Raw genomic sequence first — 16,297 nt, 5'->3', positions numbered from 1 at the left:
GACTTTCCACTGATAGGGTGTCTCCAAAACCCCAGATGCCCTCCTTGGAAGAGCCTAAGCTAGATCAGGGGTCATAGTAGTATTGACCTAGGATCTTCTGGATCCAGACCACCCCTCTTTCTACATAGTGCAGGATCAAGTCCCATAATTACACTCACTGTTTGCAATAGGAGTGGAAAGTGGCCTATAGGAGAACGCGATTCTGCCAGCTGAACAATGACCAGGCAACCAAAACCTCGCCTCCTCCTTCACTGGGTGTTCTAGTCCATGAGAGGTTTAAAAGTGGTCAATTTAATTCCCCACTCCATGCATGGATGCTTTTTATAATCTTTTCATTTCCTGAATTGGTACCATTTAATTGTTGCTTTTCAGTTGTACAGGAAAAAGTCAAACCGTTAAATCCAGCCTTAACAGCTGATCAAAGCATGTTTGTTCCCTATGTAATTTTTAATTATGCACTTTCAAATTTAAATAGCTGCTATTGTTTATTTGAAATTGTGGGCAAAAGTCTGATCAAACTAATTAGGTCCCACTGCAACCTAACTTTTTTCATCTTCTATTCACTGAAAGTTAAGACTGAAAACTTATTCAATAATACTGTGTAATATTCCCATGAAGGACAAGACATTGAAAGAAAACAATGGTTAAAATCAGTGGCAAAGCTCTCACTAATGTCAAAATGATAATTTCAAAAATGTTCATCCAGTCAGGAGTGTGACCATATATTTTTAAGACTATCACTGTCTCTTCCTTTCCTTCCCCCCTCCCACCGTCCTGAAGGATAAGATATAATTTGATTTTCTTCCTGCATTATATTAGCCATCACCCTTGGCTCATATGTATAGTAGAAAACTTTGCTTAAATTAAGATCATGTTATTTAGGACATGCAGCAGAACAGAGAACGGTGTACAGACAATACCTTCTGAGGAGTACACATTTCCACTTAATGCTAGCATGATAGTAGCCTTGGCAGAAGGAATTTCCTGTAGAATAAGTCAATTTCCTGCCTAGTGTTCTTATTGGAGCCACTTCTACATTTCCCATGCAAACTAATACAGTTGTGAAATTAACTAGGTAAGATTTCAAGGAACTTCAAGGCTACAATTTAGTTTCACTCTCAAGAGTAGTGAAAAGTTAGGACTGTAATATTAACTGTATACTTTTCTAAAATGGAAACACTATTTGCCATTTGTAGATGTTGTATGCCTTCTAGTCATTTTTTTACTTATGAAAATACTAAAGGGAACAGGATTTCTAAGCAGAATTTGTTCAGAGGGAGTTTGCATCTGTCTTTCTCTGAGCCGGAAAGTGTGTGACTTGCCCAAGGTAACCCATTGGTTTTTCATAGCTGAGCAAGGATTTAAACTGTAGTTCCTCTAAGTCTTAATCCAATCCTCAAATCAGTGTACTATATTGGCTCTCCTTACATTTTTAAAAAGAATCCTCAGGATTAAATTTATTTCGTTATCCAACAGATATCAAGGTTGTTACACCAATATAGACGTTGCTCATTTGCAACAATGCTGGTCTTGTCTTTGGGAAAAGTTTCAGTGGATTGCTTTAATCATTGAACTGCATAAGGAAATTCTAAAATTACTTTGGTTGAAGCTTTTGCTAAAACTTCAGAAATGAATGAGACATTAGAGCCTTCTGAAACATTTTATCTTCTCACAGCTTTTCGGAATTTAAGCCTTTATATCAATATTTTGTAAAAGAAAATAAATCAAACAAAGAACATGAGGATTAAAGTTTGTAAAACTAAATACTTGATTCTAGGACATATTTCCCCATGTAAACATCATCAAAAACAGTACGTCTTGATTTTTTTTTCTATTCATGTCCTAAAATTAGTGTAAGCCTTACAATTTGTGCATCTTAGAATTAATGAAATACGGTATTTTAATTAGCAGGCTGAATCAGCTTATGTTGTCCATATGTTCATAGTGTGATATTTTATTATCAATGCTCACTGATGTAGCCTTGATATTAGCATATTATTGATCTTTCAGCTTACAGCATTGCAGAAAGCTAAAGAGGATGCCGTATTCAAATTTGAACCATTTGTACTTCATGTGCAGTGTCGAGAACTGCAAGATGCCCAACTTCTGGTAAAGTGAAGTGTTATACTTGAATTCCATACTTACTACATAACTGACAGTTGGCTCCTGATTTAGTTTTCACACATTTGAGCATTCCCTGAAGTACTGTATATTTAATAAGTAAGAAAATATGACTGGAAAAATGGGGTTTCTATTATTTCAACATATGTGATCTTCATTAGAGAAATTATGGTATAGTTAAAATCAGTAACAAAGCTCTCACTAATGTCAGAATGATCATTTCCAAAATGAATCACAGTCTTTTATGGCTAGCATTTTTTTTCCGCCAGGGGTATGGACTGTCGGGTAACCACTGCTCTTCAGTGAGTACCATTCATTCAGTTCTGAGCGTGGCTGTGTCTCTTTCAAAACTATCACTGGCACTTCCTTTTCTATCCTTTTGTTTCACATGTATAATGAAATTCTATCTTAATTTCTTCCTAAACTTTTGCTGACATGTATGTAATGTGGCCACAACGAGGGAACATTCTTTGTGGAGGAGACATAGTACAGTACTCTCCACTTCCAGTTGTAGATCTGTCCAAGCCATATGGCAAGTTGCTTTTTTCAAGCTCCAAGTTTCTTCAGAATTGGCTTTTAGTATGATATAATAGTTCTGCTGCTTAGGAGAAAAGATCCATACTCTTTCATGCATGAGGACCTTAATATATTTTTTCTTAGTCAAAGTGTATTTTCATACTGCTATTGAAATCAAATTACAAGCATTTATAAGCTACATACTGTTTGAAGTGCTTCCTTCTGCTGAAACATTTCAGAGTAATACAAAACAGAACCAACTCTTTATATTTGGGTATAATGTGGCAAGGAATTGGAAATAATTAGCTATATTCCTAAAATCATTTAGAACACTAATAGAGCACTCTCTTTCATTGTTGCAAATCTATCTCAGTTTGTTCTTACCCTGCCATAGAGTCTAAATTAAGTGTGTCGCTTACACTAGCTGTTTGCTCTTATTTTTACAGCACACAGTGGCTATAGAAGCTGGGTTCAGGAACTCTGGTATAACTGTTGGCCGAAAAGGAAAGATCATAATGGTATATTCTGGTTTTTGTATTTTGCCATAGTGTGATGAACCATGGGCCTTGTAGTCCTGCTCAGGACATTGTAATCCCTGATGAAGATGAAAACTTGGGTTTTTTACCTTCCCAGTCTGAACTGGATTCCTCTCAGCCAGATACTTCCCAGGCAGATCTGGAAACCTTGCACCTGCAAGAAAGTTGTGCCCCAGAAGTATGTCAAACAACCCCAGAGCCTACTTCTCCCGTGTTCTTGCGCCGGGAGTTTTGTAAACAACAGAGAAGTTTGGATTCAGCTTCGCGCAGGAGTGCGAGGATAGCAGCTAAGAATGTTGCCAATTAACATTGGTTCTCGTGAGAATCTTTAAGGAGTTTAACATCTGGTCTCAGAGTTTAGCTTTCGTTTCTGATTCCCAGAGAACCGCTCTGGTGAGAAAGTTGGACTCTATATAGGTGTTTTGCCCGCGTAGCAACTTCGCGGAGTCAATTCGTCAGCCTGCGGAGCGAGTTGTGTTTGGACAGCGCGCTCCGATTCAAGCCTCGCTTCAGCTCAAGCCTTGCCTTGCTATCCAGCCTTCGCCTTGCTTCCCAGCCTTGTTTACCCACGGACTTTGCCTTGTTTCCCAGGACTAATCCTTGCCTTGTTTCACGGATTTTACCAAGTTATTCCACGGACCTTGTTCTTGTTCTTAGTTACCTTGTTCCACGTTCAAGCCTTGTTTCAAGTATCAAGTTATTTCCTAGCCACGCTCAAGTTTTATGGACTAAAGGACCTTGTCATCTCCCCTCACTTTGCTTGGCAAAGTGAGTGTTTCGGTTATTGGATTACAACTTTGGACCTTAATATTTCTTATTGGACATTGCTTTTTTGGACTAATTCTGACCTTTCCTGAAGGGTCTAATTCTGGACTATTTTCTATACTTGTTTTTATTAACTTTATATATTCCTTCAATAAAGATATTAGTTAGATTCTGGCCTCTGTGTATGGTTATTGGTGCCTCTGCCGCCTGGGTCGTGACAGTTTGACTCCGCCACCCATAAGCACCAACTAACCGAGGCCAGGATGTCTACCGGAGCCGCGCCGGCGGGACAGCCGCTCAGCTACACCATCAGCAAGGACGAAGTGGACCGCATCCGTGACAGACTCAACGCGCAGGATGGAGAAATAAAAGGGTTGAGGGAGCGCGGAGTTCGCCTCCCGGCCATGGCGTTGCCTACCAAGTTTTCTGGAGAAGCTGCTAAGGTTCATGTTTTTCGCCGCCAATGTCAAGCTTATCTAGAGGCCCGTGATGCCGAGTTTCCCCAAGAAGACATCAAGGTGGCGTGGGTCTACAGTCTTCTAGATGGACCAGCGGCTAGCTGGGCGACGGCCCTGTTTGATCAAGCCTCCCCCCACCTAAATTCAGCACAACGCTTCTTGGATCACCTTAAGGAGACCTGGGGAATCGAGGACAATTTGGAGGCAGCCGGTCACAAACTCCGGCGCCTCCTTCAAGGAGACAGACCCATGTCTCAGTACATAGCCGAGTTCCGCGTGCTGGCCCACAACACCGGCTGGAACGATGTAGCCCTCAGAGGACAATTTCGGGAGGGTCTCAACATTGAAATGCTGGAAGAAATCTCCAAGGTGGATCCTCCCCAGACCCTCGAGGCACTCATTGATCAATGTTTACGGGCTGAAGTCATGATTGCCAACAGGAAACAATGGGTTCGAGGCCAGGGCGGTAGAGCCGGGGCAAAACCCCCCGCTCCCGCCAGCGTTCAGCCACGTCCGGTGTGGAGAACCCCGCCGCCAACCCCATACCCCAGAGGAGGCGAGGAGGTGCCGATGCAGTTGGGCAATGTGCGTCCCAGACTAGATGCCGCCGAGAAGGCCCGTCGTCAACGCTTGAACCTCTGCTGGTACTGCGGGAACGGGGGCCACTTCGCCAGAGAGTGCCCAGCCAAAGGGAAGCCTGCCGCCCGTCTTGCGGCGGCGTCCTCCACGGAGTCGAAGGCGTCTGAGCCGACTGGCACACAGCCGGCGGGGGAAGCCAACGACCGGGTGTAGAGAGGCTCGCCAACCCGGTCAAAAAATCCATCCAAGAGCCGCCAACCGGGGTCCTGTTCCTTCTCGTGGTCACATTATGGTCAGCAAAAAGGGGACCCGTCATGATCCACGCCATGATAGACTCTGGAGCTACCAACAATTTCATCGATAGAGAGTATGCCGACTCTCTGGGATTACAATATCATGATTTCAAGAATGCCCGTGTGGTGCAAGCCATAGACGGCCGTCCCCTCAAGACGGGCCCCGTAAGCCAGTGGTCGGAGCCCACCAGGATGTGGATAAGGGAACATATGGAAGAGATTTCCTTCTTTGTTACCGAGGTTCCCCATTTCCCTGTGATTTTGGGAATTCCATGGCTGACACTCCACGACCCTAACATCTCCTGGTCCAACAGAGAACTGCAGTTTGCTTCACCGTACTGCCAAAACCATTGCCTCGTAGCCAAGGTATGCCATGCCACAGACTCCGAGCCCATCATCACCTTGCCAAAGAAGTACTCCGAGTATTGGGATGTATTCAATGAGAAAGAAGCCGAAAAATTACCCCCACATAGACCTTATGACTGTGCCATTGACTTGGTGGAGGGGGCCCCGATCCCGCGAGGGCATCTCTACTCCCTGACTGAACCAGAGCAAGAAGCTCTCAGGGAATTCTTAGAGACAAACCTTCGCAAGGGGTTCATCAGACCCTCTCAATCCCCAGCCGCCTCCCCAGTGATGTTTGTGAAGAAGAAGTCAGGGGAATTACGCTTGGTGGTGGACTACAGAGCATTGAACAATATCACCAAGCGGAACAGCTATCCCCTGCCCTTAATCTCGGATCTACTGGACCGACTTCGAGGAGCCAAGGTCTACACCAAGCTGGATCTTCGGGGGGCTTATAATCTAGTTCGCATCAGAGAAGGGGACGAGTGGAAGACCGCCTTCCAGACTAAATTCGGATTATTCGAGTCCCGAGTTATGAATTTCGGTTTATGCGGAGCTCCCGCAACGTTCCAGCATTTTGTCAACGATATTTTTCAGGACTATCTAGACAGATTCTTGATAATCTACCTGGACGATTTTTTGGTGTTTTCCAGATCACAATCAGAACATGAGAACCACGTCAAAATGGTGTTGCAACGATTGCGGGATCATGGACTTTATGCCAAGCTAGAAAAATGCGCTTTTGATCTACAAGAGGTAGATTTCCTTGGCTACCGCATCTCGCCTCTAGGGCTTTCCATGGATCCAGCCAAAGTTTCAGCAGTATTGGAATGGCGGGCGCCAACTAACAAGAAGGAGGTGCAGCGTTTCTTGGGGTTCGCGAACTACTACCGCAAGTTCATTCCAGATTTTGCCCGCTGGTCCGACCCCATCACTAGCTGCATCCGTGGAAAGCAGCCTTTCCGCTGGACTGATCAAGCAGAGAAAGGGTTCCAGCAACTGAAGAAACTATTCACCTCCCAGCCAATTCTACAGCACCCAAATCCTGGAACCCCTTTTGTGGTGCAAGCGGACGCCTCTGATGTGGCAATTGGGGCTGTACTCTTACAACCGGTGGGAGAACACCTCCATCCCTGTGCCTTTTATTCTCGTCAACTAACCACACCAGAGAGGAATTACACCATTTGGGAAAAAGAACTACTGGCCATAAAGGCAGCCTTTGAAACTTGGAGACATTGGCTAGAAGGGGCCAAATTCCCCATTGAAGTCCACACTGATCATCGTAATCTAGAACATCTAAGAACTGCCCGCAAACTAAATCAGAGGCAGCAACGTTGGGCTTTATTCTTTGAACGTTTCAACTTCCAGATCCATTATGTGACCCCAGCTCAAACCAAGCAAGCAGACGCCCTGTCACGTAAACCGGAATACGCTGCAGGACGCAAGGAGACCTTTGAATCCCAACTGCTACAACCTGAGAACTTTGCCACGCTCACAGTGGGGAACACCAAATCCAGTCCCATTGGTTCAACTTCCCCTACTCCAGGACCCATCTGTGCTCAAGAAATCAGGGCTAGTCAGCAAGCAGATGCCTGGGCGCAGGACCAACTTCGCCAAGGTCTGCATTTTCCCTTTTCGCTTAAAGATGGGCTGCTCTGCTATAGAAATCATGTTTATATCCCACCCGGACCGGGCAGGGAAAAAGCGCTTCGTCTGTGTCATGACTGCAAACCAGCAGGACACTTCGGACTATTTAAAACCATGCATTTGATCCTAAGAGATTTTTGGTGGCCCAAGATCCGCAAGGATGTGGAAAAATATGTCAACACCTGCCCAGTATGCCAGCGCTCCAAGATACGAAGGGAGAAGCCCTCAGGGCTTTTACACCCCCTTCCTACCCCATCTCGCCCATGGGAAATAATTTCCGCGGATTTCATCACTGACCTACCACCGTCCTGTGGATTCACCACGATCTTAGTGGTGGTGGACCTATTCACCAAGTTAGCCCATTTCATTCCCTGCGAAGGCCTCCCCACGGCCAAAGAAACTGCGGATCTATTTCTTCAGCATGTTTTCAGATTACATGGATTGCCCAAGAGTTTAGTCACAGACCGTGGATCTCAATTCACCTCTCGTTTTTGGAAGGCACTACAAAAACTACTGGGCATAGACTCTCGCTTATCTTCAGCTCATCATCCCCAAACAGATGGGCAAACGGAGCGCACTAATGCCACTTTGGAGCAGTATCTTCGTTGTTATGTAAACTACCAACAGGACAATTGGGCTTCTCTGTTACCACTGTCTGAGTTTGCCTACAATAATGGAGTTCAAGCTTCTACAAAAGAAACGCCGTTCTTTGCAAACTACGGTTTCCATCCACGTTTCTTTCCCCCTGTCATTGAAACTTCAGAAGTTCCCGCAGCAGAGGATTGGCTGCAGGAACTCACAGCGGTGCAACAACTTTTGCTCCAGCAACTGGACCAAGCCAAGGAGGACTATAAACGCCACGCTGACAAACACCGCCAGCCGGGCCCTGAAATCAAGGTAGGAGATCGGGTTTTTCTGTCCACTCGCTTTCTGCCCTCCCACCGCCCTTGCCGGAAGTTAGATGCCCGTTTCATCGGCCCCTATCCAGTGGTGGTGCAATTAAACCCCGTGACTTTCAAACTCCAACTTCCGCGTTCAATGCGCATTCACCCAGTGTTTCACCGTTCCCTGCTCCTTCCGGCGGATGGTGTGCGTCCTGATACAGACCAACCGGCCCCCCCTCCTGTTTTGATGAATGGGGAGGAGGAGTTCGAGGTTGAGGACATTTTGGATTCTCGCTTTCATCGCCGCCGCCTACAATATCTCATTGACTGGGTGGGTTTTGGGCCTGAGGAACGCTCTTGGGAAGACGCCTCCACAGTCCATGCTCCTGATCTAACCCGTCGCTTCCATCTGACCTATCCCACCAAACCGCGACCTCGCGCCTCGGGGAGAGGACCCCAGTTTGGGAGGGGCCCTGAGGAGGGGGATAGTGTGATGAACCATGGGCCTTGTAGTCCTGCTCAGGACATTGTAATCCCTGATGAAGATGAAAACTTGGGTTTTTTACCTTCCCAGTCTGAACTGGATTCCTCTCAGCCAGATACTTCCCAGGCAGATCTGGAAACCTTGCACCTGCAAGAAAGTTGTGCCCCAGAAGTATGTCAAACAACCCCAGAGCCTACTTCTCCCGTGTTCTTGCGCCGGGAGTTTTGTAAACAACAGAGAAGTTTGGATTCAGCTTCGCGCAGGAGTGCGAGGATAGCAGCTAAGAATGTTGCCAATTAACATTGGTTCTCGTGAGAATCTTTAAGGAGTTTAACATCTGGTCTCAGAGTTTAGCTTTCGTTTCTGATTCCCAGAGAACCGCTCTGGTGAGAAAGTTGGACTCTATATAGGTGTTTTGCCCGCGTAGCAACTTCGCGGAGTCAATTCGTCAGCCTGCGGAGCGAGTTGTGTTTGGACAGCGCGCTCCGATTCAAGCCTCGCTTCAGCTCAAGCCTTGCCTTGCTATCCAGCCTTCGCCTTGCTTCCCAGCCTTGTTTACCCACGGACTTTGCCTTGTTTCCCAGGACTAATCCTTGCCTTGTTTCACGGATTTTACCAAGTTATTCCACGGACCTTGTTCTTGTTCTTAGTTACCTTGTTCCACGTTCAAGCCTTGTTTCAAGTATCAAGTTATTTCCTAGCCACGCTCAAGTTTTATGGACTAAAGGACCTTGTCATCTCCCCTCACTTTGCTTGGCAAAGTGAGTGTTTCGGTTATTGGATTACAACTTTGGACCTTAATATTTCTTATTGGACATTGCTTTTTTGGACTAATTCTGACCTTTCCTGAAGGGTCTAATTCTGGACTATTTTCTATACTTGTTTTTATTAACTTTATATATTCCTTCAATAAAGATATTAGTTAGATTCTGGCCTCTGTGTATGGTTATTGGTGCCTCTGCCGCCTGGGTCGTGACACATAGAAAAAAAAATGTAATATTGCTTCTGGGCTCACCATGTGGTCTCAATTTTTTGTAGACAGTGCTAGTATAAATATGCAACTTCATGGGGATAATATATTTGTGATTGTACTATGATGTCACTGGCACTTCTTTGAGCCAGTGGAAAACAAGACAACAAAGTGGCCTTGGGTGCAGCACCCAGGAGAACTTAGTTATAGCACTTGTGGGTTTCTGGTAAAAGGTAAAGGTTTCCCCTGACGTTAAGTCCAGTCATGTCTGATCTGGGGGTTGGTGCTCATCTCCATTTCTAAGCCGAAGAGCCGGCGTTGTCCGTAGACACCTCCAAGATCATGTGGCCGGCATAACTGCATGGAGCGCCGTTACCTTCCCGCCGGAGCGGTACCTATTGATCTACTCACATTGGCATGTTTTCGAACTGCTAGGTTGGCAGGAGCTGGAGCTAACAGCGGCCGCTCACACTGCTCCCGGTGTTTGAACCTGGGACCTTTCGGTCTCCAGCTCAGTGCTTTAACGCACTTCGCCACCGGGGCACCGTGGGTTTCTAGATGCTGTTTAATTTCTTCTCCTATTAAGGAAGACTGAGTCAAGTTGATAGGCAGAGACCCTGCAGTCCTGCAATAGAAACTGTGCCCAGCACCAGAATGCTAAAGAGTTTTCACTGCATAATAGTTGCACTCCCCCCTTTTTTCCCTTTTAACAAGGGGGGTTGAGATTTTTCTTCGGTAATGATTATTATGTGATGAAAAAATGCCCTTTGAGGATGCAGGCACATGAGCAAGTGAATCAAGGGTATGACTATTATGCGAGGAAAGGAGAAACCCCCATTTTGGGACCACCCTCCCCAAAAAAGAGGAATGAAACTATTATGCAATGACAAGTATTATGCAGTGAAATACAGTATCGATGTAGAAAGTCCTAGTGATTTTGTTCAAGTCTCGAGTGCAGTGGTGGATGCAACCATTTGTCAAAGAGAATGATATAATGGTTACTCCCGTGCGTAATGTTGATGACAGCTATGTAAAATATTTACTGATTTTTCAAATAATGATACTTGGTACATTGTGGTTAAATAGTGCCCTTTCAAATATGCCCCTCTTGCCCCATAGTTTAGTTTTGATGATGGAATTTTGCCAAATTATAAATTCTGTGAAGCTGTTTTGTATCAGAGCGTTGGTTTTGCATTGCTGTAGGCTGTGCGGAGCACCCATTGCTTGGAAGTGCCACTAAGCCAGAAAGGAAAGCTGATGGTCAGTGAAGAATATGTTGATTTTGTTGTCCGAGTTGCTAATCAAAAGATGGAAGAAAACAGGAGAAGAATTGACAGGTTTGTGGGAAAAAAAATCTTTTCTCAGTCCATCTTAGTAATTGCTTAATGTGCACATCAAGTGAAAAATATGTGAGTTATTAGGAGTCTGGTATTGGATATTATAATAAAATTGGCTTGATATGAAGCAGGTTTTAATATATACTGTTCTGTCTCTTTTTGACAGATGCTGTCAAAGCATGAAGTTTAGAAATTAGGCCTAAGTGATCAGTTTTGAACATGCCAATAAGCTTGCATCAAACTTCATCATAGTGACTGATATAGTGATGCCTTTTGTGTTATCATTATATTTTTTACATGGGCAGTGTATTTTAAAGGCATCTGAAAAGATAAATTAAAAAGATTTTGTCTACAGATATACTCATTTGTATTCATGTGGTCTGTAATTCTTGTTCTGAATTGTGAGATCCAAGTGAACTAAAAACAAGAATGTCTATGAAACTTTGAAAAAAATGCAAATCCATGTTTTATTTATTCCTTGTTTGTTTGTTTAGATTTTACAGCTCTCTACAGATTGCATTGGAAAACAAAGATCAATCCAGTAGTTTGCTTTTTGAGGAAAAAGAAAAAAGCAATGCTATGGACTCTTACAGAAGAAAAGGCAAAGCTAAAGGAACCGCAAATAAAGACAGATGTCTTTCTCCCGGGAAACACCCAGGATTTGAAAGTGACAATGAGACACAAAGCAATATTAATGTGTTGCAAGAAGCATAGTACAAAGTAGGCATAACTGTATTGTGTTAGTATGTTTTATTTTGTACTGCTCTTTGTAAGAGCTTAGGGTCTTATTATGCTTTAGAAAGTAGCATATTCTTACTACATCTGTGGTTATTAAGTTATGGCCAAAGGTATTCTTAATAATCTTATTTTATTAAGTTACAGACAAAGTCATGAAGTGCCACAATTGTAAGTGAACATAAAAAATCTCATGGATTTTAAATAAAACACTGGAAGTAGCTTATTTAGACTCTGATCTTTAATACAGAATATGCAATATTCAAACTGCATCTAAGATTTCATCACAATAAAGCACTGTGTTGCCCTGTATTCGCTTAGCTGTCTGAGCACATTTGTTTAAAGACTGAATAGTTATCTGAAAACGTTGAACACACTTCTTCCACTTAAAATTACTTTCTTTTTTACTTCACCTAGGAGGGATAATTGAGACCATAAGAGCCTTTCTCAAACCAAAGCTTTTGAATATTTGGCAGAGGCAGAAAGGCATGAAACAAATTCGTATTTGAGTGAACTACTGAAACACAGTTGTAAGATGTATTAACCTTTACCACTGTCCATAGTCATTTGAAGTCCTTTTACTTTTTCCTTTAAGAACAAAATGAACAAAACCCTTCTTTAAAACAGATGGCTATGTTACAAATTATAGACAATACATTTTCTTGTTAGTGGGGTAATTAGGATATTATAACTTATAAAGCCCTAAACGGTTCTGGCCCAATCTACTTGTCCGAACGTATCTCCTCCTATGAGCCAGGAAGATCCCTAAGGTCATCTGGCGAGGCCCTGCTCTCGGTCCTGCCTGCCTCACAAGCGCGGCTGGTGGGTACGAGGGACAGGGCCTTCTCGGTGGTGGCTCCCTGTCTGTGGAACACCCTCCCCAGAGAAATACGGCAAGCCCCAACCCTTTTGAGTTTTAGAAAAGCCCTGAAAACATGGCTATGTGCCTAGGCTTTTGAAGATTAAATGATAAAGACGACCCGGACTAATTTACGGCTACAGCACGAGGATTTTGGATGAATGGATTTTAATCATATGTTTTATATTGTTTTAATTGGATTTTCATTGCTGTTTTAATTATGTGTAGGCATCAAATTGTTGCCAATTTTGTACACCGCCCTGAGTCCCTTCGGGTGAGAAGGGCGGGATATAAATGTTGGAAATAAATAATTAAATAAATAACTTTCTCTCATTTTGGTTCTAGTTGGGGATGTAGTTTATGACAGCTCAGTTATTTGTTGCTAGGAAGGTAATTGTAGCTGATCACTGCCAAAGAAAAGACAATATGAGCCAATAAATTCAAACAAGTAACAACCCAATAAATGGTAAAACTATGGCTGTGTTTTTGTTTAAAATACGCTAATTAGGTTGTTCCTGTTTGTTGATTACAAATGAACAAATTATTTGGTCCAGTTAGACAATAGATATATATTGAACAATATTGTCTAAAAAGCAGCCTATCAAACAATATCTTAGAAAACTTCGATTACCATCTGTGAAGATCCAGTGAAAAGCGAATCGTTCAAAAGCAAGGAACCTAGAAGAATTATGACCATCAAGTGTATGAGACACCTCTGGCCAAGAATCACGTATTTTGCAAGAAGAGAAATGGAAACACTGTGTAACAGAGTCATTGTGAACCTATCTGGATAAAATTAGCTCACTGGTCAACACACATCTTGGTGCCTCAAATATTAGCCTTGTTTCTGGGTAGATTTGACCTGCTGATTCCAAGAATGACACCAGTTTCCCCCTATCACCTATAGTTTTTGAAATAATGAACATATTCTATATACCTGTCACCATCTGCTTGCCAATAACAAAATCATGATAATCGTATCTAAGAAACTAGAGCTGATGCAGCCTATTCAATGCAACTTTCTAAATCAGCATCCCAAATGATCCCAAGAGCAGGCCTAAAAGCCAAGACCCTACCAAGACTTTGTTTTTATTGGGCTATGTCATGTTTGAATAAACAAGAAATGTTGGTTTTCTAGACTGCTTTTACTGCTAGTTACTGCTTTTAAATGTAGGGATAAAAACTCCCTGGTGTAAATGAAAAATAACATTTTAGGGAACATCAGGGTCTGAAGGAAAAGCAACCTTTACTTTATTAGTTCACTTGTGATTGGTTTCTAAATTCATGCAAGTGAAATGAAAGTACAAAAACTTCAATTCGTTTCTGAATCATTACTGAATTACGTACCTTAAGCATTTAGAATTTCAAATCTACATTTTCATTGTATTAATTTTTGTTTCACACCTCAGTTAAAGTTTATATAGAAAGAGATGTCTGCTTAACTCTCAGTTCCATACTCATGTAATTTCAAGGAAGTCCAGTTGGAGGTTGATGATAATTAAGACTGTTTAGGACAACTGCCTTCCTATATAAACCCCCTAGATTTCAAGCATGTTTTATACTGAGGATAATTCACACAAGACTCAGCCCTGAAAATTCCTGCCCCTGAATGTGCAGCCTAAAGTTTTTTTATGTATCTGTGACTATATGCACCATTACACAACTTTTAAGAAAGTTACTGCTGCACCTCCAACACATTGCAAATTGAATTAATAGTGTGTAACGACTTGTAGGTCAGATCCTGTGTGCTTATAGGTGCTTTTTGTGTAAACATACTGTATTTAGGGTTGTTGTGTGTTTTCCGGGCTGTGTGGCCATGTTTCAGAAGTATTCTCTCCTGATGTTTTGCCCACATCTATGGCATGCATCCTCAGAGGTTGTGAGGTTGTATACACCTCACAACCTCTGAGGATGCCTGCCACAGATGTGGGCGAAATGTCAGAAGAGAATACTTCTGGAACATGGCCATACAGCCCAGAAAACACACAACAACCCTGTGATCCATGACAACCTTCGACAACATACTGTATTTATCAACATTGGTATGGTACCTATTATGACAATAGATGAGTTCCTAGATGACTTTTTAAAAAGATGATTGAACTCGGGTCAAAAATACAGACTCCCTGCCTTTTTTTAAGTGACGCTTTGCTTGGCTGAAACTTCCAATTAACTTTAGAAATCAAAATCAGTGTTTCCCTAAGCTCAGTTTATATACATTTATGACATCCTCTATGTTTAAGAATAATGAAGTTTACAAAGTGGTTTGTTCCACTGTTCGTTTTTGAGCTGTGCTAGCTAGATTGTGTTCTCGGAATGAAAGATGGATGAAAACTAATAGCTACCTCAAGTGGTGAATGCTGACAGAACTGTAGCCAAAATGGGACTGCCATGAAAGAAGAGGAAAATATCGGAATACTTGGAGAAACCTCACGGAACAAAGCGTAGGACATTAATCTTTAAACAAATCAACTCAATAGTAATACAAATATATCATACTAGCTTCCAAAGTTCACTTGCTAGTTCATCAGGCAAAGATGTTAAAAATCATAATCAAGGGTGAAACAAAAGGGATATTGTTGGGATTACAACAGCCTGCAGCTTTGCATCTTTGGTTTTGGTTGTCACTGTAAAAGTGTGTTGGTGCAGAAAGGAAGCAGTTCTCCCACCCACCCTTACTCCCAGGTAAAGAAATAACAGGGATAATGGTTGGGAAAAAAGACAAATTGAGTTCTCCGTTTGTCATAAAGTTTCCCCTTGAAATCTGCCCAGACTTTGGATTTGATTCCATTGTGATGCATCAACACCACTATTTTTTATTGATTACAATTTCATCTTGTGTCTCATCCCGAAGCTTAAGGCGCAGTATATCTGAATTCCCTCCTTCTAATATTCCCTAATCAGTCTATGCTTTAGATAGCATAGACTGAGAGGTGGTGATCAATCCAAGGTCCCCCAGGAACTTCATGGAAGAAGTGGGGATTTAAACCTATGATTCTTCAATTTTGGGCTGACACTTAACAATGTGGTGGCTCATAGCTCAGTGAAAATGTTAGCCAGCTCTAAAAAAAAGTCTAGATTACTATGAGAGGGATCAAAAATAAAGTAACCAATGTTGTCAGAACTTTATATGCATCTATGGTGCAACCACACTTGGAATCAGTCCCATAGTATATTTCTGGTCACTACCAGACATTCTCCCAGCAAATAACCCAAGAATGGTAGGTTAGAGTCCTTATTTTGCCCCAGTCAGAAATCTGTTGGAAGCTTCTTAAAGGAGAGAAGTCAGGAAATATTGTCACTCATAAGTAGTGAAGTAATGGAACATCTCTTGTCTTAATTTTAAAGGAAACAGCAATAAGCAATTAAACTATAGGTGAACTTCAGAAGATCACTGCACAATACTAAAACATGGGTCATTGGCCACCAGAGCCAGCCCTAGGTATTTTTCAAGTGTAGGCGAACAGAATTTTGGCACACCTCCCCCCCCCAAACCAATCACTGAAAAATAAAAGCGTTGGATAAGTGAAAATGTTGGATAATAAGGAGGGATTAAGGAAAAGCCTATTAAACATCAAATTACATTAAGATTTTACAAATTAAGCACCAAAACATCATGTTTTACAACAAATCAACAGAAAAAGCAGTTCAATATATGTTAATGTTATGTAGGAATTACTATATTTGCGAATTTAGCACCAAACATTGAACAGGGATATTGGGCAGTGTAGATAACCCAGATAGCCCCCAGTATTAAAAAAAAAACTC

General features: G+C 42.4%; 1 protein-coding gene across 1 annotated transcript in view; it reads left to right on the top strand.

Annotated features, from left to right (window-relative positions):
- Nucleotides 1-12,862, top strand: part of tyw3 (tRNA-yW synthesizing protein 3 homolog) — a 30,747-nt gene extending 17,885 nt beyond the window's left edge. Inside the window, exons 3-6 of the mRNA XM_008114101.3 lie at nt 2,011-2,109; nt 3,084-3,155; nt 10,802-10,935; nt 11,430-12,862. Of these exons, the coding sequence (XP_008112308.1) occupies nt 2,011-2,109; nt 3,084-3,155; nt 10,802-10,935; nt 11,430-11,649 (525 nt within the window). The 3' untranslated portion in view covers nt 11,650-12,862. The remainder of the gene's footprint in view (nt 1-2,010; nt 2,110-3,083; nt 3,156-10,801; nt 10,936-11,429) is intronic.
- The last annotated feature ends 3,435 nt before the right edge of the window (nt 12,863-16,297 follow it).

This window comes from Anolis carolinensis, chromosome 4 (genome assembly GCF_035594765.1).
Source record: "Anolis carolinensis isolate JA03-04 chromosome 4, rAnoCar3.1.pri, whole genome shotgun sequence".
In the NCBI taxonomy this organism is placed as follows: domain Eukaryota; kingdom Metazoa; phylum Chordata; class Lepidosauria; order Squamata; family Dactyloidae; genus Anolis; species Anolis carolinensis.
Note: the sequence above shows the minus strand (reverse complement) of the source record. Positions and strands in the feature narration are given on the sequence as shown.